General features: G+C 30.4%; 1 protein-coding gene across 1 annotated transcript; it reads right to left on the reverse strand.

Moving 5' to 3' along the window:
* Positions 1-1,103: 1,103 nt before the first annotated feature.
* LOC124926529 (AP2-like ethylene-responsive transcription factor TOE3) lies at positions 1,104-4,308 on the reverse strand. The gene is made up of 10 exons (XM_047466772.1): positions 3,339-4,308; positions 3,216-3,241; positions 3,066-3,096; positions 2,880-2,967; positions 2,659-2,804; positions 2,531-2,575; positions 2,367-2,458; positions 2,138-2,271; positions 1,941-2,051; positions 1,104-1,757 (listed from the first exon to the last, which is right to left on the reverse strand). The coding sequence occupies exons 1-10, from the start codon at positions 3,758-3,760 to the stop codon at positions 1,434-1,436; spliced, it is 1,419 nt and encodes a 472-aa protein (XP_047322728.1). The 5' UTR covers positions 3,761-4,308; the 3' UTR covers positions 1,104-1,433.
* Positions 4,309-27,663: the final 23,355 nt, after the last annotated feature.

The following is a 27,663-nucleotide window of genomic DNA, read 5'->3' on the forward strand; positions in this document are numbered from 1 at the left end:
TTATAATTTAGGATTTAAGGTTTAGGGTTTAGGGTTTAGAGTTTATTTAAACATATTATTAAAATATTTAATGTGAGAATTTGTTGTAAATTATTGAGTTATTTTAACCGTTAAATGAGAGATAATAAATATCAAAGAAATAAGTAAAATAATAATTGTGAGAATAGGGTAAATGGGATAAATTAATTTGTAGAGATGGAGAGAAATTATTTAATAAGAGAAAAGAGAAATTAATTAATAAGAGGAGAGAGAATATTCTACTACAAGTGTGTCTTAATTATTATTATATTTTTATTTATTTATTAATTTCACATGTCGGCCGGCCAAGTAGACCATCGCTCTTACAGTCGTTTGTCTCCCAGTAGAGATATGTATCATTCCTCATAGTTAATATTAAAGTAATATATAATATTTTTATAACACTAACTATGTTTTATATGTATTTAAATATATTAATAAGTAAATAATTATTTTGTGTATATACTATGTATATTCATTTTTGAGATCATTTTATTATATAATGATTAATAATAAATATTTTGTTTGTCAACATAGAAAGTTAACATGATTTTTTAAAGTCATTATCTTTACTTTTAAGTGTTTTAAATGAAACCTATGACATTTTAAGAATTATTTAGTGGGTTTGATTGTGAATTATTTAATTATTTAAAAAGTAAAAATTTATAATCTATCTTATTTATAATTATTCAATTCATCTAATCTAATTTATTTTGATTTTTTTATATAATATTAAAATACATTTTAATAATATAATTTAAATCATTTACATTTTTTCAACTATTAAATTTTTAATAGTGATTGTTTTTTTAAGCATATATTGCTTTATTTAGATAGATGGAAATAAATGAATTGTTTTAAAAGTATGAACAAATACATTGTACCTAAATGTTTCAAGGCAATGCATAGTCAAATAAGGATCAACATAGCTCATTATTGCTGTTTTAAGAAAAATCACAACAAATACAAATAAAATAAAGTGTATAAATATAAACAAAACCCACATAACAATCTATCAACTACGTACGACAAACCAAAACAAACTTGTTACATATTCAATTCTTATTTAAAATTTAGATAATAAGTAAAGATAAAATATGTTATTTTTTAGAAATCAAATAAAATGGATATCATTAGATCACATACATGAATAATGAAAGATGTTCACAGTTTTGTTTTGACATATATAATACAAACACCAACCGACAATTGTGTGACTGAGGAGAAAGATAGCACTAATTGCCACGATCTTGTCAAATGAGAGATTAGACCTCAACAGATGAATCCTCCAACAACCCAAAAATAATAATAATAATAATAATTATGAAAGCAAATCATGAAATTACTATTTTAAAATTAATTAATGTTATCTACTATATCTCATCTGATCATGAGCGGTTGGAAGCCATTAATTGTTATTTAGCCAAGTTCCAACTGTATGGTGTCCTACCAGGGACGGTGGCTGTGCTTGTGCCGGCGCCGGAGCCGGAGGTGGGGAAGATGATCGGTTGTGGGAATCCTGATGATGCTGCGCCTGTTGCAAGCAATTGAGGTGGAAGAGGAGGAGGATGATGACTCAGTTGCCAATATTGCTGTTGTTGTTGCTGGTTATAATGTACTGGATAATGATCATGATCATGATCATGATGAAGACGAAGATGATCTCCACCACCACCACCGTGATGTTTCTCTCCTCCGCCTCCTGTCGAGAGAGAAAGCCCATTGCCGCCAACCGGAAACTGCATGCATTAAGAGTGTCCACATTCAATTTTTACACACCCGGAAATTGAAATTAAGAATCCAATGAAACCCAAGTTATGTTAAGGAGTTTATATGAACAACCTATCAAAACCCAAATCAAATTTATGAAAAAGTTGAATACTTTATTTAAAACAAGATTCATAGTAGTGAAAAAACAATACTTGATAACTTGAGTTGCCATATCTATGGACCATTTCACCAGCTGATGATCTTGGAAACATGCATGGAGATTGGCCAACATAAGTTTGGCGTATGGCAGTCTGGGATTTCTCCTGTAAATTGAACCAATCATCATCATCATCATCAAGTTCATAACAATTTAAATCATCATAATAATTTAGGAGAATTTTAATAAAACCTTGGGCCTGGGATCAAGAACCAAAGAATAAGGACCGAAATCCGAGTTAGTTTCCTGCTGGTTCGAACCCGAAGAACCACCCAAGCTTAAATCCAGATTGTGAGATGAACCATTATTAATAGCTCCCCCAGATTCTGAATCATTATCATCATCATCAACATCAAACAAGACTGTAACATCAAATTTTAAGAACCAGAAGCTTATAATATTTAAACTGAATCAATTTTACCAGAAGGTTTAATTTCATCATCATAGCTGCTGGGATCGAAATTGGTGACAGAATCCTTTCCATTGCATTTAAGTGCAGCTTTATCATAAGCCCTATGATTTTTTCTCTTTTATCATGAATCCATTATTCAACAATTATTATTAAAGAAATGAGATTTTTCCCACCTGGCAGCTTCAATTTCAGTATCAAAAAGACCCAAGTAGACATATCTGTTCAATAAACAAAAGTCTTATTAAATATATAGAACCCATTTTCATCTTATTAAATAGAGAAAGATATATAGAGAAGAGACTTTTTCCCCAAAAATTGACCCATTCTTGCTTCCCATCTGCCACATTTGTGAAGGGTTACACCCCTATATTTAGAGCTTCCTCTGGGGAAACCAGTGCTCTGCCTCCTCAAAACATGCACAAATTCCTCCTTTGTTAAGTTACCCATCTGTTTATTAACCAAATAAGCCAAGTTTACACAAATAAATTGAATCAAAACCAGATATATAATTGAAAAACTTACCTGTTTCATGTCATCTTCATAGTCTTGTAGTGTGAAATTAATGTCAGCTTCCAGACCACGAAATTTAATAGCTGCCCTATCATACGCCCTGCAAATTAAATACATCATCTTCATCACAGAGACAGACACATTGAATGAATATTGAATTTAATATCACAAAAATGTTCATGGATTATGATGTCTCACCTAGCAGCAGCATGTGCAGTGTCAAATCCTCCTATTAATAATAATAATAATACAGACAAGAATCATAATCAAACTACAAAATTGAAAAAATCCCATTTTTAACCAGATTGTTAAACAATATCAAGATTCAATTTTTTTTTTTTAACTTACCAAGATAAACTTGTTTCCCACAATCCCTAATTAAGTAAAATTCAGAAGATAAAGAAAATTGTTAGATTTTTGTATAGAGAGATGAATGAATCATGAATGAATGGATGTGAGAAGATAAAATACCATATATGAGATTCCCATCGGCCTGTTCGCCGGTAAAAAGTGACTCCTCTGTACTGAGAGCTCCTGGACCTAGGTCCACGGCGGCTCTTCTTCAAGGGTTGACCGCCGATTTCAACAGTCTTCCCGGTGCCGGGGAGTTCTGATTGGTAGAATTTAACCCCGACCCAGTGCGCCGCCCGAGGATAACCGACCTCCGCCGCCGCCGAAGCAGCAGCGGTGGCGTCGTCGGTGGCACAAAACGTTCCAACCTCAGGGAAAAACTGTCGTGTAACAACAGGGGAAACGATTTGGTGGTCGGGTTGGGGGACTGGGAAACCGAATATGGCGGGTTCTTCGTCGTCGGAACTGGAATTAGAGACAGATCCGGGATGTTTTCCGTTGACGGGTAGAATCTGATCGGGGCAGTCGTTTAGATCCCACATTTCTCGACGACGACGACCGGGGAAGGAAAGAAGAAGAGAGAGAGGTCGATCAGGGGTAGGTATGAAGTATTTATATCTATTGTATCTCTCCTATATGGGGTTGGTACAAAGTAATTGTTAAACGGCGAAATAGAAATCCTTCGACCAAAAGAGAATTGGAGATTAAAAAAGGAGTCTTTCTCTGAAGAAAGAATGGAGTTTTATTTTCTTTCTTCTTCTTCTCTCTAGACCCCACCAAAACCACCACCCACACTTTTCTTTTTCAAGCATTCATAAATGAACATCTCTCCTCCTTCTTTCTTTCTTTGTTTGTTGCAGCTCTTAATAGGGAGAGCTAGCTAGATTCCCGTTTCTGTGTAGAGGTTCGAAGTGATCAAAATTAAAGAGAGAGAGAGAGAGTGAGAGAGAGAGTGAGAGAGAGAAATGGGGGTCAAAATGTAATTGGAAAGAAAGAACCGTCTCTTTCTTACGCAACTTTCCGATGTTAGCCAAATCGAAAAGAAGAGTTTCTATCTATCTCTCTATCTCTCACTAACTACATTACCCGCTTAAAATGGAAATTGATGGGGTCAAAGACCAACAATTTACTCAATTACCACTAATAGATATTTACTACTAATTGTCAATTCATACGAATCCCACCCACATCACAAGTCACCTCCACTCATCTCTCACCCCCTTTTTTCTCATTTTTTACTTGAAAGCTAATTAGTTTTATTAAGCATGGTTAAGTTACAATTATAACTAAATTATTAGTAAGGATTATGATAGCTTAACGGATAATAATCTTAAGGTCTCGAATTAGATTCTTAAAAAAAATACTTCTTAAGTTAATTAAATCAAAATACTTAATTTGAATTTGCTTGATTTTTCGGATAAAAAATTATGGTTAATTTAGATATATAAGTGAGAGTAAATGGATATTAAGGTCGGATTATGGGTTAACCCGCCTATAAATTTGAAACAGTTAAAAATAAAATTAAAAATGATATATGTATGTTTCAAATTTACAATCTAACAAAAACAAGTACAGTCTTTTAACCAAGTGTAATTGGGATGTAATATGTCGAGAAATAAGATGACGCTAACAAATGATAATGGTTACAAAATATGAATCAAATATTTTATTGACCAAAGTGTGAGGTTCACAAAGTTAAATGTCGATTGAGATTTGTGGTGGTTTGCCTAGGGATAATAAACGTGCGAAAATGTGATTGGAATGTGGTTTGTTGAGGGATAAGAAGTCGGTAACAAATGATCGTGATGTCACAATATTAGAGGTCGATTGAAATTGGTGGTTGGTTTAAAGAGTATAAGAGACGTGTGAAAGTGTGATTGAGATTGATGGTTGGTTTGCCGGTAGATAAGAGGCGTGTGAAAATGTTATTAAGATTTGTGGTTGGTTTGTCGAGAGATAAGAGAAGTGTGAAATTATGATTGATTGGTGGTTATTTTATCAAGGAATAAGAGACGTGTGAAAGTGTGATTGATTTTAATGGTTGGTTTGCCGAAGGATAAAAGGTTAGTAAGATCGATTTGTCGAGGAATAAGAGACTTGTGAAGTGTGATTGAGATGTGGTTTGTCAAATAATAAGAGGTTATAACAAAATATCCTAAAGTCATGAGATTAGATGTCGATTAAGATTGGTGGTTGGTTGGTATAAAAGATCGTAAAGTCATGAGATTAGAGGTCGATTATGATTGGTGGTTATTTTGTCGAGGGATTAGAGACATATATTATGAAAGTGTAAGGTTACGAGATGAGATGTCCTAGGATTGGTATTTAGTAATTGGTTTACTGATGAATAAGAGGTCGGTAACATTGGAATTGGTGGTTAGTTTGCCGAAAGATAAGAGGTCGATTCAGGTCAATGGTTGGTTTGCCGAGAGATAAGAGAGGTGTCTGAAAGTGTGATTGGGATTAGTGGTTGGTAGTTGGTTTGCCGAGGAATAAGAGACGTGTAAAAGTGTGATGTCACAAGATGGAGAGGTTGATTGAGATTGATGGTTGGTTTGACGAAAGATAAAAGATGTGTAAAAGTGTGATGTCACAAGATAAAGAGGTTCATTCGGATTGATGGTTAGTTTGACGAGAGATAAGAGGAGTGTGAAAGTAATGAAGTTACGAGATGAGAGGACAATTATAATCGGTGGTTGGTTTACCGAGGGATAAAATGTTGGTAACAAAGGATCGTAAGGTCACGAGATTAAAGGACAATTGTGATTGGTAGTTAGTTTGTCGAGGGATTAGAAACATGTGAAAGTATGAGGAAACAAGATGAGAGGTCGATGGGATTATTGGTTGTTTGCCAAAGGATAAGAGGTCGATAAGATTGAGATTGGTGGTTGATTTACTGTGGGATAAGAGACCAGTAAGAAAGGATCGTAAGATCGAGATTCGAGATCGATTGTGATTGGTGGTTAAAAAATATGTGAATGAGATGTTGATTGACCGAAGTGTGAGGTCACAATATTAGAGATCGATTGGGATTGGTGGTTTATTTGTCAAGGAATAAGAGACGTCTAAAAGTGTGAGGTCATGAGATTGAGAGGTCAATCGGGATTTGGTGATTGGTTTGGCGAGGGATAAGAGACATGTAAAAATATATGAGGTCACAATACTATTAATGAGAGTTGTCCATTGGGAAAAAAATATTGGTGATTAAATGTGTGATTGAGATGGTTGGTTGACCGAAGTGTGAAAGTGAGGTCACGAGATGAGATGTCGATTGGATTGGTGGTTGGTTTGTTAAAGTGAGGATAAAGATGTCACGATAATGATATGAGATCGTTAAGATACAAAATATTAAAAGTGTGGTCACGAGATTAGTGAGATGTTCATTGGAAAACAAAAAATATTGGTGGTTAAATATTAATGAATTTGTTGGTTTACCAAAGAAGTGAGTGTAAAGAAGTTGGTGATATGATGAGATGATTGGTTTGCCAAAAGTGATGATAAAATATGTTGCTATTGTTGAGATGGTTAAGTGTAGAAGTAAGGTCGCGAGATTAGTAATATGAAAAGTCTATTATGTAAGAAATAATATTGTTGGTTAACTGAGTAATTAATGAGAGTAAGAGGTCGGTGTTGATAAGAAAAAAGTTAAATGGATGTTTTCTAATCAAATTTGTTATAATTTTTTTTTATGAATAACAAAAATAAAGATGAATGAGAAAAGGAAGACGATCACTAGGTTGTTATAATCATTGAAGCCTCTTATGTTCAGATCATAGATGTTGAGGACGAAGAAAATAATAAAAGCGATAAAAACGATAATGATAACCACCACAAAAAGTTGAGTATTATATATTTCAATTTTGTAAATGTAATTTTTATTTATCTTTTTACCAGCAAGAACATTATCCTAGTTTAGTTAAGGATTAACCTAAATCATTGGTAAACATTCATATGACTAGTATAGTCTGAATTTATATATCAAATAAATATTAATAACAATATAAAATTAAATTAAATTAACACAAACCAAAAGGAATAAAAAATTACTACAATAATTTTATTTAAATAATTTGTTCATCTAAAACTGGTTCTACCGAGATTTATTTAAATAAACTTAAATTATTTATTGTTATTAATTTTAAGAAAGTATGTTTTTTTAATATTTAGAGTGTATTAATATATAATTAAAAAAATTTAAAAATGGAAGATATTTTAATATTTTGAATATATGAAATAATATTTAATTATATATATATATAACATTATATTGAATAAGGAGAGTTATAAAACAAAATTTAAATATATATATTTTTTAAATATATTAATATATGTAATAAATAAAAATATATTTTAATTGATAATTTAAATAATATGATTAATAGGAATATTAATAAAAATTATTTAAATAATCTAATGCAACTATTATTATTATTCCTGTTACGTTTTTATATTTTTTAATTTAATTAAATTAATATAATTTTATTATTAATGTATAATATTTAAAATTAATTATATAAAATAATTATATTATTATTATTAATTATTGTAATTATTATTAAAAATTTATTTTAGTGAAAGTATTATATTAATTAAATTTTATTTTAATAATTAAAATAATTTGGTTTAATAAATAAATTAAAATTATTATTATTTTAATTATAAAAGAATGAATAATATAATTATAACACAGAAATACCATAGAAAAATAGTTGACTAAGATACCAAAAGATTACTGTTCGATTTTTAAAGCGCTTTAACATTATGAAATAGAAGTAAACCAATTAATAGATTTATTCCTTTCAATTTAGTGAGAAATTGATGTGAGGGCTCGAGTATACTGAAACCAGTATACCCGAATTTTATTTTTTTATGGTAAAAATGTGAAATTATCTTTGATTTAAAAAATATCAATTTAATTCATTATTTATTTATCGAATTCTAAAAAGATTGTAAAACTTATCTTATCCACTCGTTTTATTCATAATTTTTTCATTATTTTTTAAGTTTATCCTAAACATTTTTAAACTCACCTCAACTCAGATTCATAAATTCGTCCCTGGATAATTAAATTTATGGTGAATTAAACACCTCCTGAACATCTCTTACCAATGATATATATATAAATAAGTCTGACAACCTAACAATATACATACAACCCTTTAACTAACTAAGTTAATAAAACTTTATATTTTTAAAATAATATAAAATTTGATAAACGTATAATATTTTATTCATAAAATTATATAAACACATCCTTCTCAAATAACTATGTCTTTTCACCATAATGCACTCCTCATTTTCTTAGAGTAAATAGATCGGGTTGTTAATTTGTAGATTGACCCGTCTATAAACTTGAAACGGTTAAATTTAAAAAATAAAATTAAAAATATGATAAAATTTTGAATTATAATTGTATCATTTTAAATGATGATATATATATTTTTTAATTAATTTTAAATATTATTTTTACATTAATTTTCTGATATGAAATATAAATTAATATGTATCATTGACACATGTTTTATTATATAATTTTCTTTTTAGTTATTAAAATAATTTTCAAACTATTAAAAAATAATAATTATATAGACATTAAATTATATATATAATATAATATAATATAATATAATATAATATAATATAATATAATATAATATGATGCTTAATTTCCAAAGTTTTCAAATTGTCGGGTCGAGAGTTATGGTTAATTTGGATACTTGGATCGGATTGTGGATTGACCCGACCATAAACTTAAAACGGTTAAAAATAAAATTAAAAATGATATAAATATGTTTTGAACTTACAACCTAACCAAACAAGTTCAACCATTTAACCAACTAGGTTAATAAGACTTTATATTTTAAATTCAACACTAAATTTTATGAACACAAGACATTTTAACAATATAAGTTCAATTTTTTAACTAAGTAATCTGTATATATATTTCAAACTTGCAACTTAACAAGAACAAGTACAACCATTTAACCAAGTGTGATTGGGATGTGGTTTGTCGAGAGATAATAGGCCGGTATCAATTGAAAGTGGTTAAAAAATATGAATCAAATATTTGATTGACCAAAGTTTGAGGTCACGATATTAAATGTTAAAAAATATGAATCAAATATTTGATTAACCAAAGTGAATGTGTAAGTTCACGAGATGAGAGATTCATTCGGAAAAAATATGTGATGAGATATGTGAGAAGATAAATTATTTTATCGAAGTAAATAAAATATGGAATGAGAGTGTTCTATTTTTTATTTTAATATATTATCAATAATTTGTTAAAAAAAAATTAAACATTAAATACATATTATTTTTATTTTTATTAAAAAAATATTTATAGTTTTATAATAGCACGAAATATTATATTTGAATAACAAGATATATAATTATATAATATATATAAATTGTTTTATATTTGTGAATCGATATAAAGTTATGTCGCGAGAGTTACAAGTAATCTTGTTTATTATTATTGTGTCAATTTATTTTGGATTTTATTTTTTATGTTTAATAAATTTATATAGTTGAATCAAATCACAATTCAGTTTGTCATGTGAAATTGTGGCTGACTATTGTTATGTTGAATCCTAGATCAATCTCCTGTTTAGTTTAAATAACTTTTCGTTATTATAGATTGTCTGGATAAAAAAAATAAAAAGTAATGATATATAATGATAAAATAAATTTAATATATATAATAGTTTGATATTTTGATGTATAATTATTATGTAATTATGTGAGATGATAGATGAGATATAATTGAAAAGATTTTAAGTTAAATTTGACTTTAAGTTATAATTTATATCAAAAAAATATCAATGTATATCAGTATATATATATATATATATATATATATATATGAAGTTATATAGTACATAATATTATTTCACTTAGATTAATATATAATTAAAATAATTTTGACATTTTTTTTATTGAAACTCTAATCTAACTTCAAAAAGGTATTTACAAAATAAATAATGTAGTTAATTGCAAATCAAGTTAGATAAAAATCTATATCACAAAACTCCAAACTAACAACCAATAATTTAGATAACAATTTAGTGAAACCATTAATTTATGTATGCTTATGTCCATAAAAATATATTGAGTTTTAAAATAGTCAAATTAAGTAAAGAACCTCAAATATCAAAGATATGAAAATTGAAATTATTGATATGAGATATTGATCACATGTGAATGGTATTAAATGACAAAATAACACAATGGATTTAGCCAGAAATTTATTAAAAAAAATACTTAAAAGTGCATTGATCTATTTTAAAATAATGTATAAAATTACAAATAAAAATAATCGAAATTCCAATTGACATGAATGAGACTTATTAACATATTTCATTTCAACATCAAAATGATAAAAATACAAGTTTAAGACGTTGTAAAGTAACGTTTGTCGTGATATTGATAAAACACAACAAATTGAAACAATATAATATTTTGATAACATGATGATAAAGAAAGTGAAAATTAAATATTTTGATTAATTAAGAAATTTAAATCAACTAATAACAAGAAGACAAAGAAAAACATATTGAGTTATGAGTCTTCTTAATTAGTTAGATTGAGAGTCATTCACAGATAACGACATAGTCGACATTGACTTAGTTTATGTAAACGATAATTAAGATATAACGATGTTTGATTGATTTGGTTGAATAATATGTTATGAATTTCTATAGTTCCCTGATTAAAGTTTTCTATGTATGGATGTTATACTTGAGGTCAAAACTTTTCCTAGTCTCAATTTTTCTTCACATTTCCTTTTAAGTTGCAACTCACCACATTTCTATCTAAATGGGCTACTTTCTTAAGTTTTAATTTAAACAAACATAATAATTTAAAATTGAACTTTTTAATTTAATGCATTATCAGTATTAACAAAAAAATAATATATATATATATATATATATATATATATATATATATATATATATATATATATATATATATGTACACACGAAACAGGTACCTGGTTAAACCAACAACTCATTAATTGGCATATGAGGTTTTCATATATTTTATTGTCTCTTTTGTCTTGCATATCTTAATTTTTTTTAATTTTCATTGTCATATTTAAGTGTTGTGTAGTATCTACTTTAAAGAAAAGAAAGAAAAAAAATATCATATTTTACTAGTTATCATTAAAAATAAATCTCTAATATCTCAAATGAAATATTCAAATGGAGAACAGCTATTTCTTTTAGGGTAACGAATAACATGACTTAATTGTTTCTTGTTGATGGTAAGATTTACTTATTTCATCAAGAATAAAAAATATTATTGTAATACTATTAAAAGTTGACAAGGTCAATTCCATTTAGAAACTCTTTAAATGAAAATGGAGGATCGGACCATGGTTGTAGAGTGTCGTAGAAGTTCTTTTTATTTAAAAAAATATATATATATTATTTACTTATATCTAATTTTGTAATGATTAATTGGGATATAGATTATAAGAGAATATTGGGCTAAAATGAGGGAATTAAGGATTATGGGGAAAATGGACCTTATATTAAAAAACTAAAATAAGGTTTAACATTTTATTCAAACCTTTACACTTCAATCATGTTAGCCCAAAACAAGTGAGTAGAATGAAATATTTATAAAAAAAAATACACTTTACTAAAAGGATGTTAAAAAGTCTCAAATTACTGAGAAAAAAAAATCTAAAAATCCCACACAAATAATTGAGGCAAAACCATATATAATTTATTTAATACTCTTCTATCTCTATAATAATAATAATAAAATACTGAAGTTATTTTATTATTATTATTATACTTCTAATACTTTTATAGTATATATATTAGAAGGTGTCTATTTTTCTTTACATTAATCAGATATTTAAATTAGTTTTATGTTTTGTTTGTTGCCACTATACTAAATAAACCTTCAAAACTCAAGATTGGTTTTCGATTCATTGTTCAGTCTCTCAAGCACAAGGCTGTCAAAATCGAGAGTTTACGTAAAATCGTTTTGTATAAGACCAGCCGCAGCAGGGGATTAATTAAGGTGTTATTTGGGTGTCAAAAGAGGAGGGTGGGAGGCAGCAGGGGGGCAAAAATGGGGATCAAATTTTGGGTGTCAAAATTTGATACGGGTGTCAAATTTTGTTTGGCCAATGAGACGCTGCCATGTGGCAGTTTAATATTTACTTTTGATTTTAATTTTCTTATTTTAAAAATACATTTTAATAATAATTGATCAATAAAAAAAAAAAAAAAATTATATCAATATTTTTTATTTTTCACGATCTATAAATAGAGACGTGGTTTGTGTCATTTGGACACCAAAAAAAATATTGTTTGTGGTGAATGAAGTGATGAATAATATTGTTTGTGGTTAAAAAAAAAAATGAAATTATGTATATGTTTAAATGATGTGGAAGTGAGAGAAAGTGAAAAAGTAATTTTGATACCTTGAATAACACGCTGCTGTATGACATGTTAAAAAGTGGGTGTTAAAAGAGGTGTTAAGCTGACGTGGCAGGGTGTTAAATGAAAAAATTTGACACCCTGCTGTGGGTAGTCTAAGTAAACTCGTAAAATCGAGAGTTTGCGTAAAACCGTAAGAGTTTACATAAAAGCAAATAATTGATTTAAAATAAAATTAATTCATCTAAATATAGATAAATAATTGATTATTATTAAAAATTAATCAATATATTAACAAACTATTATTATAAATAAATAAAATTTATGTATCATAATTATTGTATTTAAAATATTTGTTGTTAAATTATTATAATATAAAATATCATAATCATTTATAATATTTATTATGAAAATTAAAATATAAAAACTAAATACCTACATTATGAAAATAAATCAATTATAAAATACTCATCAAAATAAAAATTAATAATTAAACTATTTTATCTTTCCAGATAATTTATTATATATATATATATTAATTATTTATTATGATAACCCTAATTTGCTTCCTTTCCGATTATATTTTATCTCACCGCCGCCTCCTCCAATACCCTCTCCTCCATTGTTCTCTTTCCTCCATTGTCGCCTCTTTTTACTTTCACTTTTCTTCCTTCATTTTTTCTGATTTTCTTCTTTGACTAACGATCTTTTGTTTTACATTCTATTATTGACAAATGATTGTAGCTTGAAGAATCTAACTATGTAGTCTTCAAAGAACAGACGAGCATTCAACAAGAGAAGAGAATAGCTAAGAATACAAAAATCGGGTCGATGTTACCGATTTAAACGAGTTTGACGAGTTCACGGTATTAACTCGCGATTTCATATCGATTTTACTACTGACCGAGTTTCTTAAACTCTTAACTCGTTTTGCTTGAGTTGACTCGTAAACTCGAACGAGTTCACGAGTTAACTCGCGAGTTTGACAGCTTTGCTCAAGCACACCACACGAGAGATCCACCTTGTCATTCTCTTTTTTAAAAAAAAAAAAAATATATCACATAATAAATTAAATTTATATATATTCACTATTTCATTAAAATTTTAAAAATAGGAAGATCAAGAATTAAAACTAGATAAACCTTAACTATGATTAAAATATGACAATCAATCGACTTTAAAGAAACTAATTAGTAGTCATCAAACATACGAAAAAACAGATATTACAAACAAGGATTATAAATTGTATCAAATTCTAATTATCTCAATCATAATTTTATATTTATACCAACATGATGTTTCAACAGGTCCTTTTCTTCTTTCTCTTCCTCTTGTCCTTCCTCTTTCTTCTTGTAATGAAAAAGAGGTGAACTGAAGATAATGATGAGTATTGTCTATTCTCATTTTAATTTTTTTCTTTATATGAACCCGTTTTAATTTGATAAAAAGAATTATTGTTCAGAAAATTCTGAAATTTTTCACCATGTTGTTCTCAACTTAAATTTTAAAATTATTTTCTTTATTTTTTCCAAAACCAATTTTAGAATCCTCACAAACTAAAAATAAATAAAAATCAACCTTATAGTAAACATCATGAATAACGAAAAAGTAAATAAGGAGCGTGGTAAAGGATAGTTTTGACAAATAGAGAGACGCAGAAAGGGGGACCGCGGAAAGTGTTCAGAAAAGGAAAAGGGAATAATAGCAAAATAAGGAAAACTTTACAGAATTGTCCAATCCAAGAGTACAATAGTGGGTCCCACCACTCTCCCATTCGTTTGCTTTTCTCTCACTCTCTATATTATAATGGGGTTTTCTTAATTTATTCATATCAGATATTTTTGTTAGCTTATTACAAACCAAATTATAATATTATTTAGATATATATTTTTTTTAACTATTTTTTAAAATTATTAATTTATAGATAACTTACTACAAAATTATACATTATTTAATTAATAATATAATTTTAATTATCAATAAAAATATTAAAATATTATATATATATTAAACTCAAATAATTTATTATTTTAATTATATTTTTTGTCAATTTTTTTTTTAAATGAAACATAAATTATAAAAAAAAATTAATCACAATAACTAAACATGACATAAAAAGAATGAAAATAAAATAAAGGTGAAAACAAAGAAACAAATAAATTACATGAAATTCTCAAAGGCTCTATTTATTTTTATTAGAATATAAACTTGTTTTATTATAATTATTTTATTTTATTTTTGTAAAATTTAAGTATAAAAAATATTATAATAATTCAATTAACTAAAATCAAAACGACCTACTTCTTAATTAATATTTTTAATCCAATAAAAATCATAAATAACACAACATCAAACTCTCTACAAACTGGTTTTATTTATTTTTCAAAACAATTTTTCTATTTTTATTAATTAATCAACTAAAATATTAAATACTTTTATTTTATTTTTATAAAATTGAAAACCTAAATAAATATTTTTCATTAAATATAATAAAATTTTCAAATAATCCATCAAACAACAATTTTATGTGTATTTTATAATATTGGAACTTAAATTTGAATTTGACTTTTTTTTTATATGTTTGTATAATTATTTAAAATAAATATAATTCTAGTTTGAATGAAATTCAAATGAAGGTGATTTTATATTTCTCAAATTTTGTTTTCCTTTAACTTTTGAGTTACCATTTTAACTGAAACAATTTAACTAGAAAGATTGTTAAGGATATATACACAATATTACTTAAATAAAATATTTAGAATAGACTTATTATTATTCAAATTCAATTAATTTTAACTTTTAAAGATTGAATTTTATCCATATTTAATTTTAATCTATATTTTTAATCACAAAATATATATACAATTATATAAGAAAAAATGTATGACCTTGTTCGGTTATGGGTTTTTTTGAAAAATTAAGAGAGAGAAATTGAATGATGGGTGATAATTTTGAGGAGATAATGATTATTTTTAGTAAAAAGACTTAAAAAGTATTGATATATATAAATAAAATATAAAATAATAATTTAAATTAAAGGGTATTTTAATATTTTAGTTAATGAAATGAGTGATACTATTGGTGAGAAGTGATTGATTGAAAAATTGATTTAGTTTGAACAAACACTATGAGTTTGAATTTTTTTTATTTAACCACTTCAAATAAATATTAAATATATAAACTTTGCAGTGTACTGCTACCAATCAAATAATTTGTTAACATCTGATTAAGATTGAGTGTGATTAAGTGGGAAGAAAGTTAATTTCAATAAAATAATTTTCAAACGTTTGTTTGGTATCAAATTATATAAAATTTTATTGGGTATAATACTACTTATTATTATTGATATTTTCCTTTTTTATACATATGTAAATTAATATATTAAATACATAAGATTATAATTAAAACAATTAATCATAAACTTAATATAAAAGTTTACAATTAAAAAATAAATAAATAAAAATCTTCCAATTGATTGATTTTAAGTTAAATAAGATTTTTATATTTTGTTACAGTTTTGATTTATTTAGAAATATAAAAATACTTTTATATTTCTTTGAAGATTTCAACTTCCTATAAATAATACAATTAAGTGTCTTTTTACCTAACATCTACCAAACAAAACAAATTTGTAACACAATTTATTAGTAACTCAAAAAAAAAAAAATCATCAAAATATTTGAATTTACAAGAATTTAATAAGAGTTAAAAAATAGATAAAATGTATTAAAATAAAATAACATAAAATATATAAATCATAAAATGTAATTCACATCTATCTTAAAAAAAGATAGGAATCACCTAATAACTGTTAAAAAAAACATTATTGAGTAAGATTTGAAATAATTTTTTTAATTAAATACACTTAATTTGTAAAAAATATTTAAGTCAATAAAATTAATATTATTAGAATAAAAATTTGGACAAATGTTAAAAAATATTTATAAATAATATATATATATATATATATATATATATATATATATAATACGTGGTAATTGATATTTTCTTTATAAGTTTTAAATCAATTTTAAAATTACTCATTAAAATATATATGGTGTCTAATTTTATTTTATTATACTTACAGTTAAATTTAAAATACATTTCTCAATAATTTTAAAATTAATAGTTATATTTATTTTATTTAGTTTAATTAATTTTTTTTTTTTTATAATCAATAATATTTATGTATTAATTTTCTTTTATTTTAGTCTTTTTAATCAATAATATATATTTTTTTAAATAATATAATAATAATTTGTTAAAAAATAACATTAATTGTTATTTTTATTTAATGATAATATTATAAATTAAAATATTTTATTTTTTGGTCTTATCTTATTTCTCTTATATTTTTATATATTTTATTGAGTTATCATATTAAGTTACATTATATATATATCGACTTCTTAATTCCTTGCAAATATAAAATATAAAAATGAGAAATATTTTAAATATCATAACCAATAAATAAGTAAAATATATATAATTGTATAAAATTTAAATTAAAAAGTTACAAAGAATGTCTTGAATACCTTGTTTGATTTAGGTTATAAATAACTCATATAAAAAAAGATGATTTCACTTTCTTCTCTTATATTATATTATTCAATTCATTACACAAAATATTATTATTTTTATTTTAAATTATTATTATTTTTATCCTTACATATTAATTGTTTTTTGTTTTTTTACAAAAAAAAAAAATACTTTATCAAAATCATCCCTCTATCATTATTTATAAATAACCATATTATGATTTTAACCCAAATCCAAATAAGCCCCAAATTTTGTTTGTTATAGCATTGAATGAAAAAAGTGGTATTTTAAGGTTCACTCTCGTGGGTCATGGGGTCGGATTTAGCAGTTCAGATCTTCTGCTACCGATTGCCGTGTTCCCCTGTGGCGCACCAATCAGATTGCAGCATTATTAATTTAATAATAAATCAATTTGGGCAGGAGACGGAGGGAGGGAGAATCCGGAATCCGGGTTTAGGCCCGGGTTCACACAAGACGCCGTTAACGGAAGTGCCCGTTAACGCCAGGAAATAATATAATATTCAGATAATACCCAGATAAGATATCTTCGCTCTGATCTACACGCCCGTTGCCATGACCCTCATGTAAACCCCCCATACCCACCCATGAGAAGACCGTCTGCCGTTCGTGAAAATACACTTACACGTCCATGTAATGACCGAATTGACATGCATATTATATTTACGTTTATTAAATATTAATTTAATTTATTAAATAACACAGGCAGCGATATAATATTCGCTTCAAGTAATTCAATCTTTTATTTTCTTGGATTTTTTATTTACTTTTTTTATTTAATTTTTTTTTGCCTCGAGACTCTCTGGAGCGAAGATATATTTGTATGATACCCAGATAAGATATCTTCGCTCCGGGCAACGTGTCCCAGGGAAGGGTGAGATGCGATGGGAGCGAAGATCTACACGCCCATTGAAATGACCCTCATGTAAACCCCCCATACCCACCCATGAGAAGACCGTCTGCCGTTCATGAAAATACACTTACACGTCCATGTAATGACCGAATTGACATGCATATTATATTTACGTTTATTAAATATTAATTTAATTTATTAAATAACACAGGCAGCGATATAATATTCGCTTCAAGTAATTCCATCTTTTATTTTCTTGGATTTTTTATTTACTTTTTTTATTTAATTTTTTTTTGCCTCGAGACTCTATGGAGCGAAGATATATTTGCTTCAATTAATTATAATAAAAACCCCATGTAAATCCCCCCTACCCACACATGTAAAGACCGCTTGACTACCATGTAAAGACACTTACCCGTTTATGTGAAGACCAAAATGACATGGATTTTATATTTCCGTTTATTAAATATGAATTCAATTAATTGAGGATGACATGCAGCAACCGAACAAATCTTCGCCTCAATTACCGGATTTTATTTTTTATTTTTTATTTAATTTTTTTTTGCTGGAGACATTCATGAGCGAAGATATATTTGCTTGAATGAATTCTAATAAAAACATCATGTAAAACCCCCATACCCACCCGTGAGAAGACCGCTTGCCTACCATGTAAACACATTTACTCGTCTATGTAAAGACCAAACTGACATGGAATTTATATTTCCATGTATTAAATATTAATTCAATTAATTGAAGATGACATGCAGCAACCGAACAAATCTTCGCCTCAATTACCTGGCTATTTTTATTTTTTTATTTTTTTCCGTTTATTAATAAATGTTAATGTAATTAAATTAAATTGACAATCAGTAAACGACCAAATATTCGCTTGAATTTTGTTTTTCGAGTAGATGATTGAAAGCGAAGATTTCTTATTTTCAAATAATTTTATCCTCACGTTCATGTAAAACCACCTCCCCTCCAATGAGAAGCCAACTTGCCTGTAATGTAAATTCACTTACCCGTGCATTTACATTCCGCGAATAAATCTTCGCTTCGATGAATAGTTTTTACTTTGCATTTATTTTTATTATTTTTTTAAGAAGTTACGATATCGAACGAATATTTATTCGCTTCCATGACTAGTTGATATAATTTCAATTTCCCGCTACAAGCCGACTCTCCCTCAATTTCATTTTCATAAGCAACTGTTCATATTCTTCTCTCTCTATCTCCCGGCGATAATCCAAACACTGAACGTCGAAACCCTAGATATTTCGTTTATACTACAAGGATATCTTCTGAACATGTCGGGTAACCAAGGCAAGAACATGGAAGTGGATCATCCCATCGACTCCCGAGAGGTCGTCTTGCAAGTTTGTAGGAGCATAAACGAAAACGAAACTGCACCCACTCCGGCATCCAACGTCAATCCCAGCACTAAACCAGAGAGGTATGTTGATCTTATTGTGTTTATACTAATTTTACACATGTTTATTCAATTTATTTCGTATAATACTGATTTATGCTATCCCACCAAAATTAATGACTTGTAGGACCTATGAAAGGAAGAGGAAGAGAAATCCGAAGACGAATACTAAGTCTTCATCGACTGCTGAATCAGTTTCCACAGTTGCTGTCGAAGCTACTGATGTTGCTGCAGGTACTGATGATATTTTACCACCACCTTTTCCCCCTAAAAAAAAAACAAATGTTATTCCTACCTCCAATCCAACAGTCGATGAAGAGTTACCAGAACCACCCCCAGAAACCACTAATATTTCTCCGTCTACTACCCCATTCGATGAAGAGTTTCCCCCCTCTCCCCAAAAAACCAAAACCCGCCAGAAACGTAAAGTGACATTTCTAACCAGATCATCACCTCATGGCCTCGCTCAACTCATTCCTCAATTGAGCGTAGAACAGAGGGAAGCCGTTAAGGAAATCGGGTTTGGTTCTCTTCTTACAATGGGCGTCTCCAAGTGCCTTGCTCATTTTTCCAAACATGTAATCCAATCTTTTGACCCGGATAAGAGTTCTCTGGTATTGGCCAACGGTGATGAGATCCGTATCGATGAAGATCTCGTACAGCTCGTGATGAACCTCCCTAGAGGCTCAATGAACGTAGTCGAGTCCGTTGGGTTGGACAAGACTAAGGACCCTGCTTATTTTAATTTCTTGAGGGATTGGAAGACCAGATGGACCGGGGAAGACTCCAAAGCTCCCGAAACACTTTCTATGATCCCCAAGATATTAAGTAACACAAGTGCAGACAACGATTTCAAAATAGACTTCGTTGTCTTTGTTGTCTCTAGTTTTTTATGTCCTGTTCAAAATTCACGAGCCAGGTAAACATGTATTCAAACCTCTTATATATCTAATTGTATTTTTGAATACTGAAAAATGTATTTTTTTCATTTCAGGTTCAAAATTCTCAAATCCTTAATGGAGGTTGATAACATAAAGGAACTGAACTGGTGCCACTTTACACTACAACGATTGGTTGACAGTGTAAGAAGTTGGAAAGAAAAAGCAAGTAAAAATAAAAATCCATATTTCGATGGACCTATAACCCTTTTATCGGTAAGTATTGTTGCCTCTCTTATATATGATTTATAGATATGTAATATTTTCTAACATGTCTCCCACTCCTTTACTCCAGATTTGCTACCTAGATGGTGTTTTTGTGGAAGGTGAACGTATCCCCTACGAAAGAAAATTTCCAATCATCTCCTGTTGGGATGACGTCAGCGTGTTGGAGTTTACCAACTTAGAAGGTCGTGCCGGTGGTTTTGGGCTGGGCAGGGCAAGGGCGCGCCTAGCAGTTAGACAACCCGAGAATCCAGTTGACTCGGTTGAAGTAAAAGAAGACGATAATGAGGTATGTGGAAACAATAAATTGACTCCCATTGTTCTTTATTATCCTGTTTTCAAGATTAATGAAGTATGTTTTTCATAATGTACAGTTGTTGACATCCAAAATCCTGCAAACTTTTAAAGATACAGCCCAACAGCTGAATTACCTATCAGGGGAGTTGGAGAAACGCAACATCGATCCGAAGCCCTTTTTTGAGGCCGGTTTCCTGAACCTCAGAGAGTCTGAAGGCTTCATGAAACACTTGAAGGTGGTGATCGATGGTCCGGTTCATGTAGGTGTGGAAGATCCTCCAAGGGATGCACTTGGGGACACTTTACAGTGTGCGGGCTTGAAAGTCAATAGTCCCCGGGTTGATTACACATGTCGGACTGCAGTGGATGACCATGCAGTGGATGACCATGCAGACCATCAACCAGCACTGGCTGAACTGAATGATTTTGAGGATTCAGTGATGTCAAATCAAGAAAATCCATCCGATCACGAAGAACAGAATGATCTCGATGTTGCCGTTGTGCACAATGATGCTCCGTCACCACCTCTTCAACCGCAATCTGTTGAGGATGTACGTGAGGACATTTTAGATGAATCAGTCCTTGTTGAACCGGAAGATGTAGAGGCTGTATTTCATCACAGTCAAGCCAAGTCACCCCCTCCTCAGCAGGACGAACATGAGGATTCATTTCTGCCCAACAAAGATGACTCACCCATTGTTGAACCAACTGATCATGAGGGTGAATGCAAGGAACCGGATGGGGCACACAAAGTGCAGACAACCACTGTTGAAGACGATGATCAGGTTGAAGTGAAGGAACAGGTTGATGAACCAAAATCTCCGCCTGAAAATCCAAATGATCAGGGGGCAGGGAAGGAAAATGTTGAGGAACCCCTAGCTCAGTCTGTTGCACCAAGTGATCATGGTGAAGGCAAGCAACAGGTTGAGGTACCCAAATCTGATCATTTTGAACAAAATGATCATGGTGCAGGGAAGGAAAATGTTGAGGAACCCCAAGGTCAGTCTGTTGCACCAACTGATCAGGGTGAAGGCCAGCAACAGGTTGAGGCTTCTAAGGCCGTTGAATCTTCTGAAGATGAAGATGAAGGTGATGGGGGGGGGACGCATCAACATTAAAGAATATCCTAAGAGGAAGATCTCAAAAATTCCTGTGCACCTTCGATCCCCCTACATGCAACAGGTTGCGGATATGTTGGACCACAAAATAACCAACAAGGAGCAGAGATTAGCCGATTTTGTGTTTGATGAAGACCTGCCTCCAACGTAAGTTAGTTCTCATTTTTTTAGAATTTTTTAAAATGAAATTATTTAGTTATGGTCTTCTAAATGAATGTATTTTTCAGTGACGTTCTGTACGAAGGTGCACCTGGTAATATTACCCGTCAATTACTTCGTTCAATGCAAATGGGTCGCGAAATTTCGAGCGAAGTGATTGACGCTTGGTCCATAATTGTGCACTTCAAATGCCGTAGGTTGCCAAGGCATGAACCAAGAATAATTTGTTTCTCATCATGTTCACATGTAAGTGCATGAACTGCTTTTTTTTGGCTATGTATCCTTCAATGTTCATGACTTTGATGCTCTGCCCTTATTTTGCAGGTTAATATGGAGCATGATGCCACCTTATTTTCCCAATCCATTGAAGAAGACATGAGGAACTACCAAATCACAAAAGAAGACCTCATCTTCGCTGACGTGGTCTGTACATATCCCTCAATTCCAAGTAAAGAATATGCAATAAAGTAATAAATGTTTGTGTTCTTTTTGCAGATATTCCTACCCGTTGTCTTTTCCCGACATTTCTTCCTTGTTTGTGTGAATATTAAGGACTCCAAAATCGTTGTACTTGACAACTCCGGCCGTCCTCATGGAATGAAAATTTTGGACAAGTATGTCACTTTGAGTAAACAACTCGATTGTTTTGTGAAATTCTTGTTAAGTCAAGGCATGGAACGAATGGCTGCCAAGGTTAAAAAATACAGGATAACGGCCCCAAAGCTGGACTGGCAAGACAGAACAAACAAGACAGACTGCGGTGTATACTTAATGAGACATATGGAAACATATAGAGGAACGGCGAAGAATTGGTCTATTGACATCAACGAAAATAATGTAAGTGTTATACCATATCTAATTTTTAGTAGATGACATTGAACAATTTTAGATGTTCTTATACTTTCTCTTGTTCTTTTGAAGGCCGAAGAAGCTTTGAGTACGTTGAGGATTAAATATTTATACAGAATTCTTATGTCTGAGCACAATGTCAATAGGTTCAAGATAAAGACTGCAATTAGATCAAGATATTAGGGATTTTTATGTCTTACACGGAATTATACTTGTACAGTAATTCTTATGTTTACACAGGTCAATTCACATTTTTTAATGTATGGATGTTTGATATTGATTTATAACTTATAATGCAATTCAGATCTTAATGTATGGAAGGCAGTTCAGATCTTAATGTATGGAGTTATAATGTATTGATGTTTGATGTGTCTTCTTGAACCGATTTTTTAAAAATCATAAACGAGGATGTTTTCTGAACCGTGTGTTTAAATATTCTTAAACGAAGATATATTGTCAACATCATGAAACTGAAAAACTTGCAACCGTAATATCTTCTTCACTGAAAATTTTGAAATTCATAAACGAAGATATCTTCTTATGTTCACTTTTGGTGCAATCCATATTTTGGAAATCCGAGACGAAGATATCTTCTTCACTATATGTTTTTAAATTCATAAACGAAGATATCCTCGCCACTATACATTTTCAAAATCATAAACGAAGATATCTTCTTATTTTATTTTTTGGTTCAATCCATATTTTTAATATCCGAGACGAAGATATCTTCTTCACTGAAAATTTTGAAATTCATAAACGAAGATATCTTCTTATGTTCATTTTTTGGTTCAATCCATATTTTTAATATCCGAAACGAAGATATCTTCTTATGTTATTTTTTGGTGCAATCCATATTTTTAATATCCGAGACGAAGATATCTTCTTCAATATATGTTTGTCAATTCATAAACGAAGATATCCTCGCAACATGTAATGCCCCTACCTGTGGTATGTATTGATGTAAATTCAAGAATGAAAACTCATTTATTACTTCAACTACTGCTGTATCAAGATCATCACTCTCATACCCTCACTCTCACTCTCACTCTCACATTACACTCTCACTCCTTCCCAAATCTCTATCTACCGGTGTCTTTCCTTCATTCCTTTAGCGTAAAACTCATAAGATGGATGTAGAGATTGACCCAGACATGCTTGTTTTATCGCAGCAACAGCTGGAGCGATACTTAAGTCTGATCAACGATGACCCTGTCCCTTTTAGTGTCTATCATGTAGATGAGATTCTTCCTCTATTACGAATAAACGTTAACGACGGACTTATGGCCCACATGCAAAGCAGATGGAATACGGACTCTCGTTCTTTTGTTATTGGGGAAATGCACATATGCCCGACGCTAGAGGACTTTGCTTCAATCCTTAGGTGTGGTACAAATGCACTCATGATCTTGCCTGTCCATCAAGATCCTCATATGGCCGTCCACATTTGCGACAGCTTCTATGGATGTACAATGTTTGATGCTCTCTTGTTTACCCTCCAACATAGATTTCTGAATATGACAAACATAGACGAGTACATTTGGCGTGTCCAGGGAGCTGAGAGGACCATCAACCACACACAAAGCAAACTGATCATGCTTGTGGTTCTGGCTCATTTTTTTTATGTCCGGCTGCAGGACGCCGGCCTTCGGAAAGGCTCCTGCGGGTAGTTCCTGCACTGATGGGAAACGCCCCAAACCTGGCTAGCCTGGTACTTGCTGAGACATTACTTGGTCTTAACGAATTTGTTCCCGAGGAAAACAACTATTCTCGCCGTGGATCACCTTTGGTTCTATACCTCTGGTTGTTAGACAAGTTGCATTGGTTGCCCCGTCCTTCAATTCCCTACACTTCCTTTGCCAATCTACAAGTGCAAAGGGTCAATGGACTCGTGCCTCCGAATTTTATTTCGGATATTCACCCAATTAGGTTCATTGTTCCGTGGTATCTGTTTACTGAAATGATGTACGAGATGAGGGGTTCTCCATTCATCATTTTGTTGGGCCTTCAGGGAACTACCTCCTACTGCACAAGTGTCATATACAGACAATTTGGCCTACGGAATCCCCTACCTTCAAATGGAGACAATCCTCCGGAGGACTTCATGTTTACTCCTCAACATCTTTACTTAGAGTACGCATCAATAATTGAAAATTCTTTGACTGTTTTCATCCCCAACCGATGGATCAATGCTGTGAACGAAGCCATTCAGCTATACATTCCACCCGTCATCGAACATGAGGTCGTGTCGCTTACAGGACCGATAGACGAGTCATCCTCTCATGAATCAGACTAGAGCTTCATTTGTATTGTTCAACATCTATATTTTTGGTTAATCTGTGCAGTACTTATGTAAACGGATTATGGAATGTTTTTGTGTATTCATCAATATTATGAAGTTATGTTTGATTATAGTCTGAAGTTATATTTTACATTATGTAGTTCGTTTATTCTGTAGTGATATAAATCGACTCATTGTCGTTAGCTTTGATTCATTCTTTGATTGCAATTTGGATGTCATGATCAATTCAAAGTATAATGTAAAACAACTGATCTGTTCATGTAAACCCCTTCGATTGATCAATCGATTGGTTGCTCGCTTCCTTACACAATATCTAATCAGTAAATCGAAAGAACATTTCTTCGCCTGTAAAACCCTTAAAAACGAAGATGATGTCGCATCCAATCTTTGAAGTTACATATTATTGTTGACACTTTCATGTCATACTGTAATGAATTTGAAAACGAAGAATCATTCGCCTGTAAGTTTCTATATTAAACAAAACATTGTGACGAAACGACATACTATTCGCTTGATCTTCATATTTCAGGTCGACCACATTCAACGGAAATGTATTGAAAATATCTTTCATCATTCAAAAAAGAAAAAAAGTGTGTTTTCGAATAAAACCCTATAAAGAAATCATTTCATATCTATGGATTACTGTATGTAGCCTGTAATGACATATCAAATCGGAACTGTGTGCAGTATTGTTGTCACATCAAAAAAATTAATAAATATTGTATTTTAATGAAGTTGCAAATTATGTTTTTTTTTCAATTTTTAAGCACATTGCTTCATTTAATTATATGTGAAAAGAAGCGAACATATATTCGTGTGCAGAACTAATTTGAAGCGAATACATATTCGCTTGAATGAATTTTACGGTTGACTTACATGTGAAACACACAACCCCTACATGAGAATACCCTTTACACCTGATGTAACTACAACAACGCTTGTATGTGAAGACCAAAATGATGAACGAATGTGGGAGGAAATTACACGCCGCGAATAAATCTTCGCTACAAACCATTTTCCAATTTCTTTCCGTTAATCACATATAACTTTTATTTATAATCATTACACATCGAATCGGACCAAAACTTACATTTAAAATTATGGCAATGATATGATACTTTATTATTTTTAACAATTTCGTTATTTTATTAATGTTTAATGACATTTGCATGAAAATATAAATAACAAATAAATATTATCATTCGACGTACAAATTTTCATTACAAGTTTGAAAAGCCCCACGAAATTTGAAAACTGATTGGTTAACCGATGTCATCAAAACCGAAACCAACAAAAACTCCCCTTCTTTGGCGATAGTTAAAAAGGAACCTGAAGAATGCATCTCCAGTCTACCACAGCCACTTCAAACCGCCTCGTCATTGGAGACAGTAAAGAATGAACCTGAAGAAGGCATCTCCAGTCTACTAACGCCATTTCACACCGCCTATTCTTTGGAGATAGTAAAGAATGAACCGGAAGAAGGCATCTCCAGTGTACTACCGCCACTTCAAACTGGCTCTTCTCGTCCAAACATGCGAACGACAGAATGGGTTAAAGCATTGGAATTGCCTACAGCTTTGAAAACACCACAATTCAATAAAATGTTTAGGGATGACAAGAAACTAACAAACTTTCAGAAGATTTTTGTGGGTTTCGTATTTGCTGGAGGACTTGATCCAAGGTAATGTTTGCTGCAAATGCTTAATTATTCATAAAAAATAGGAATTGCACACCATCTTGAAAAATGTTTTGCTGTTTTCATGTAGTGAAATGTTATTTATTGCGGAACACCTATGTCTACACGTGACGCGCGGGGACATGCTCACAATGGCTAATGAAACCTGGGTAGACAGTATGATTATTGATGTTTGGTCATACATTTTGCACAACCTTTGTAGGAAAAATGTCAAATCTCGTTACAAGAAGATTTTCTACACAACCGTGCTCACCGTAAGTTGTACTAGCACTGTTATTTATCAATTATGTTATTCTTGTGAGACTAAAGACTGCTGTAAACAGATTTTTCGTGAAGGTGGGATAACTACGCGAGAAAAATTCAATGACAGGTTCTGTCTAGAAGGTCGTGCTTTCCAAATTTCAAAAATGGACCTCTGGGAAGTGGACCTCGTAAGTACATCTCTGGCTGTCATACCTTATAATATCATTTACCACTCAGTTCAAATCTAATCTTTTCTAATTCTATCCACAGTTGTTTTTCCCAATCATTGATGACAGACATTTCTACCTTGTTTGCTATAACTTCATACAAAGGCAATTTCAAGTAATTGATAACCGGGAGTCACCTATGCAATCGCCCTTCGAA

Source organism: Impatiens glandulifera, chromosome 2 (assembly GCF_907164915.1).
Source record: "Impatiens glandulifera chromosome 2, dImpGla2.1, whole genome shotgun sequence".
Taxonomy (NCBI): domain Eukaryota; kingdom Viridiplantae; phylum Streptophyta; class Magnoliopsida; order Ericales; family Balsaminaceae; genus Impatiens; species Impatiens glandulifera.

Excerpts from the sequence above, each read along its gene's own strand:
- LOC124926529 (XM_047466772.1), bottom strand. The coding sequence starts at position 3,760 with ATGTGGGATCTAAACGACTGCCCCGATCAGATTCTACCCGTCAACGGA. Across the intron at positions 3,242-3,338 it reads CGATGGGAATCTCATATATG|GGATTGTGGGAAACAAGTTT; the intron begins GTATTTTATCTT and ends TTACTTAATTAG. Across the intron at positions 2,272-2,366 it reads TGATGAAATTAAACCTTCTG|AATCTGGGGGAGCTATTAAT; the intron begins GTAAAATTGATT and ends ATAATGATTCAG.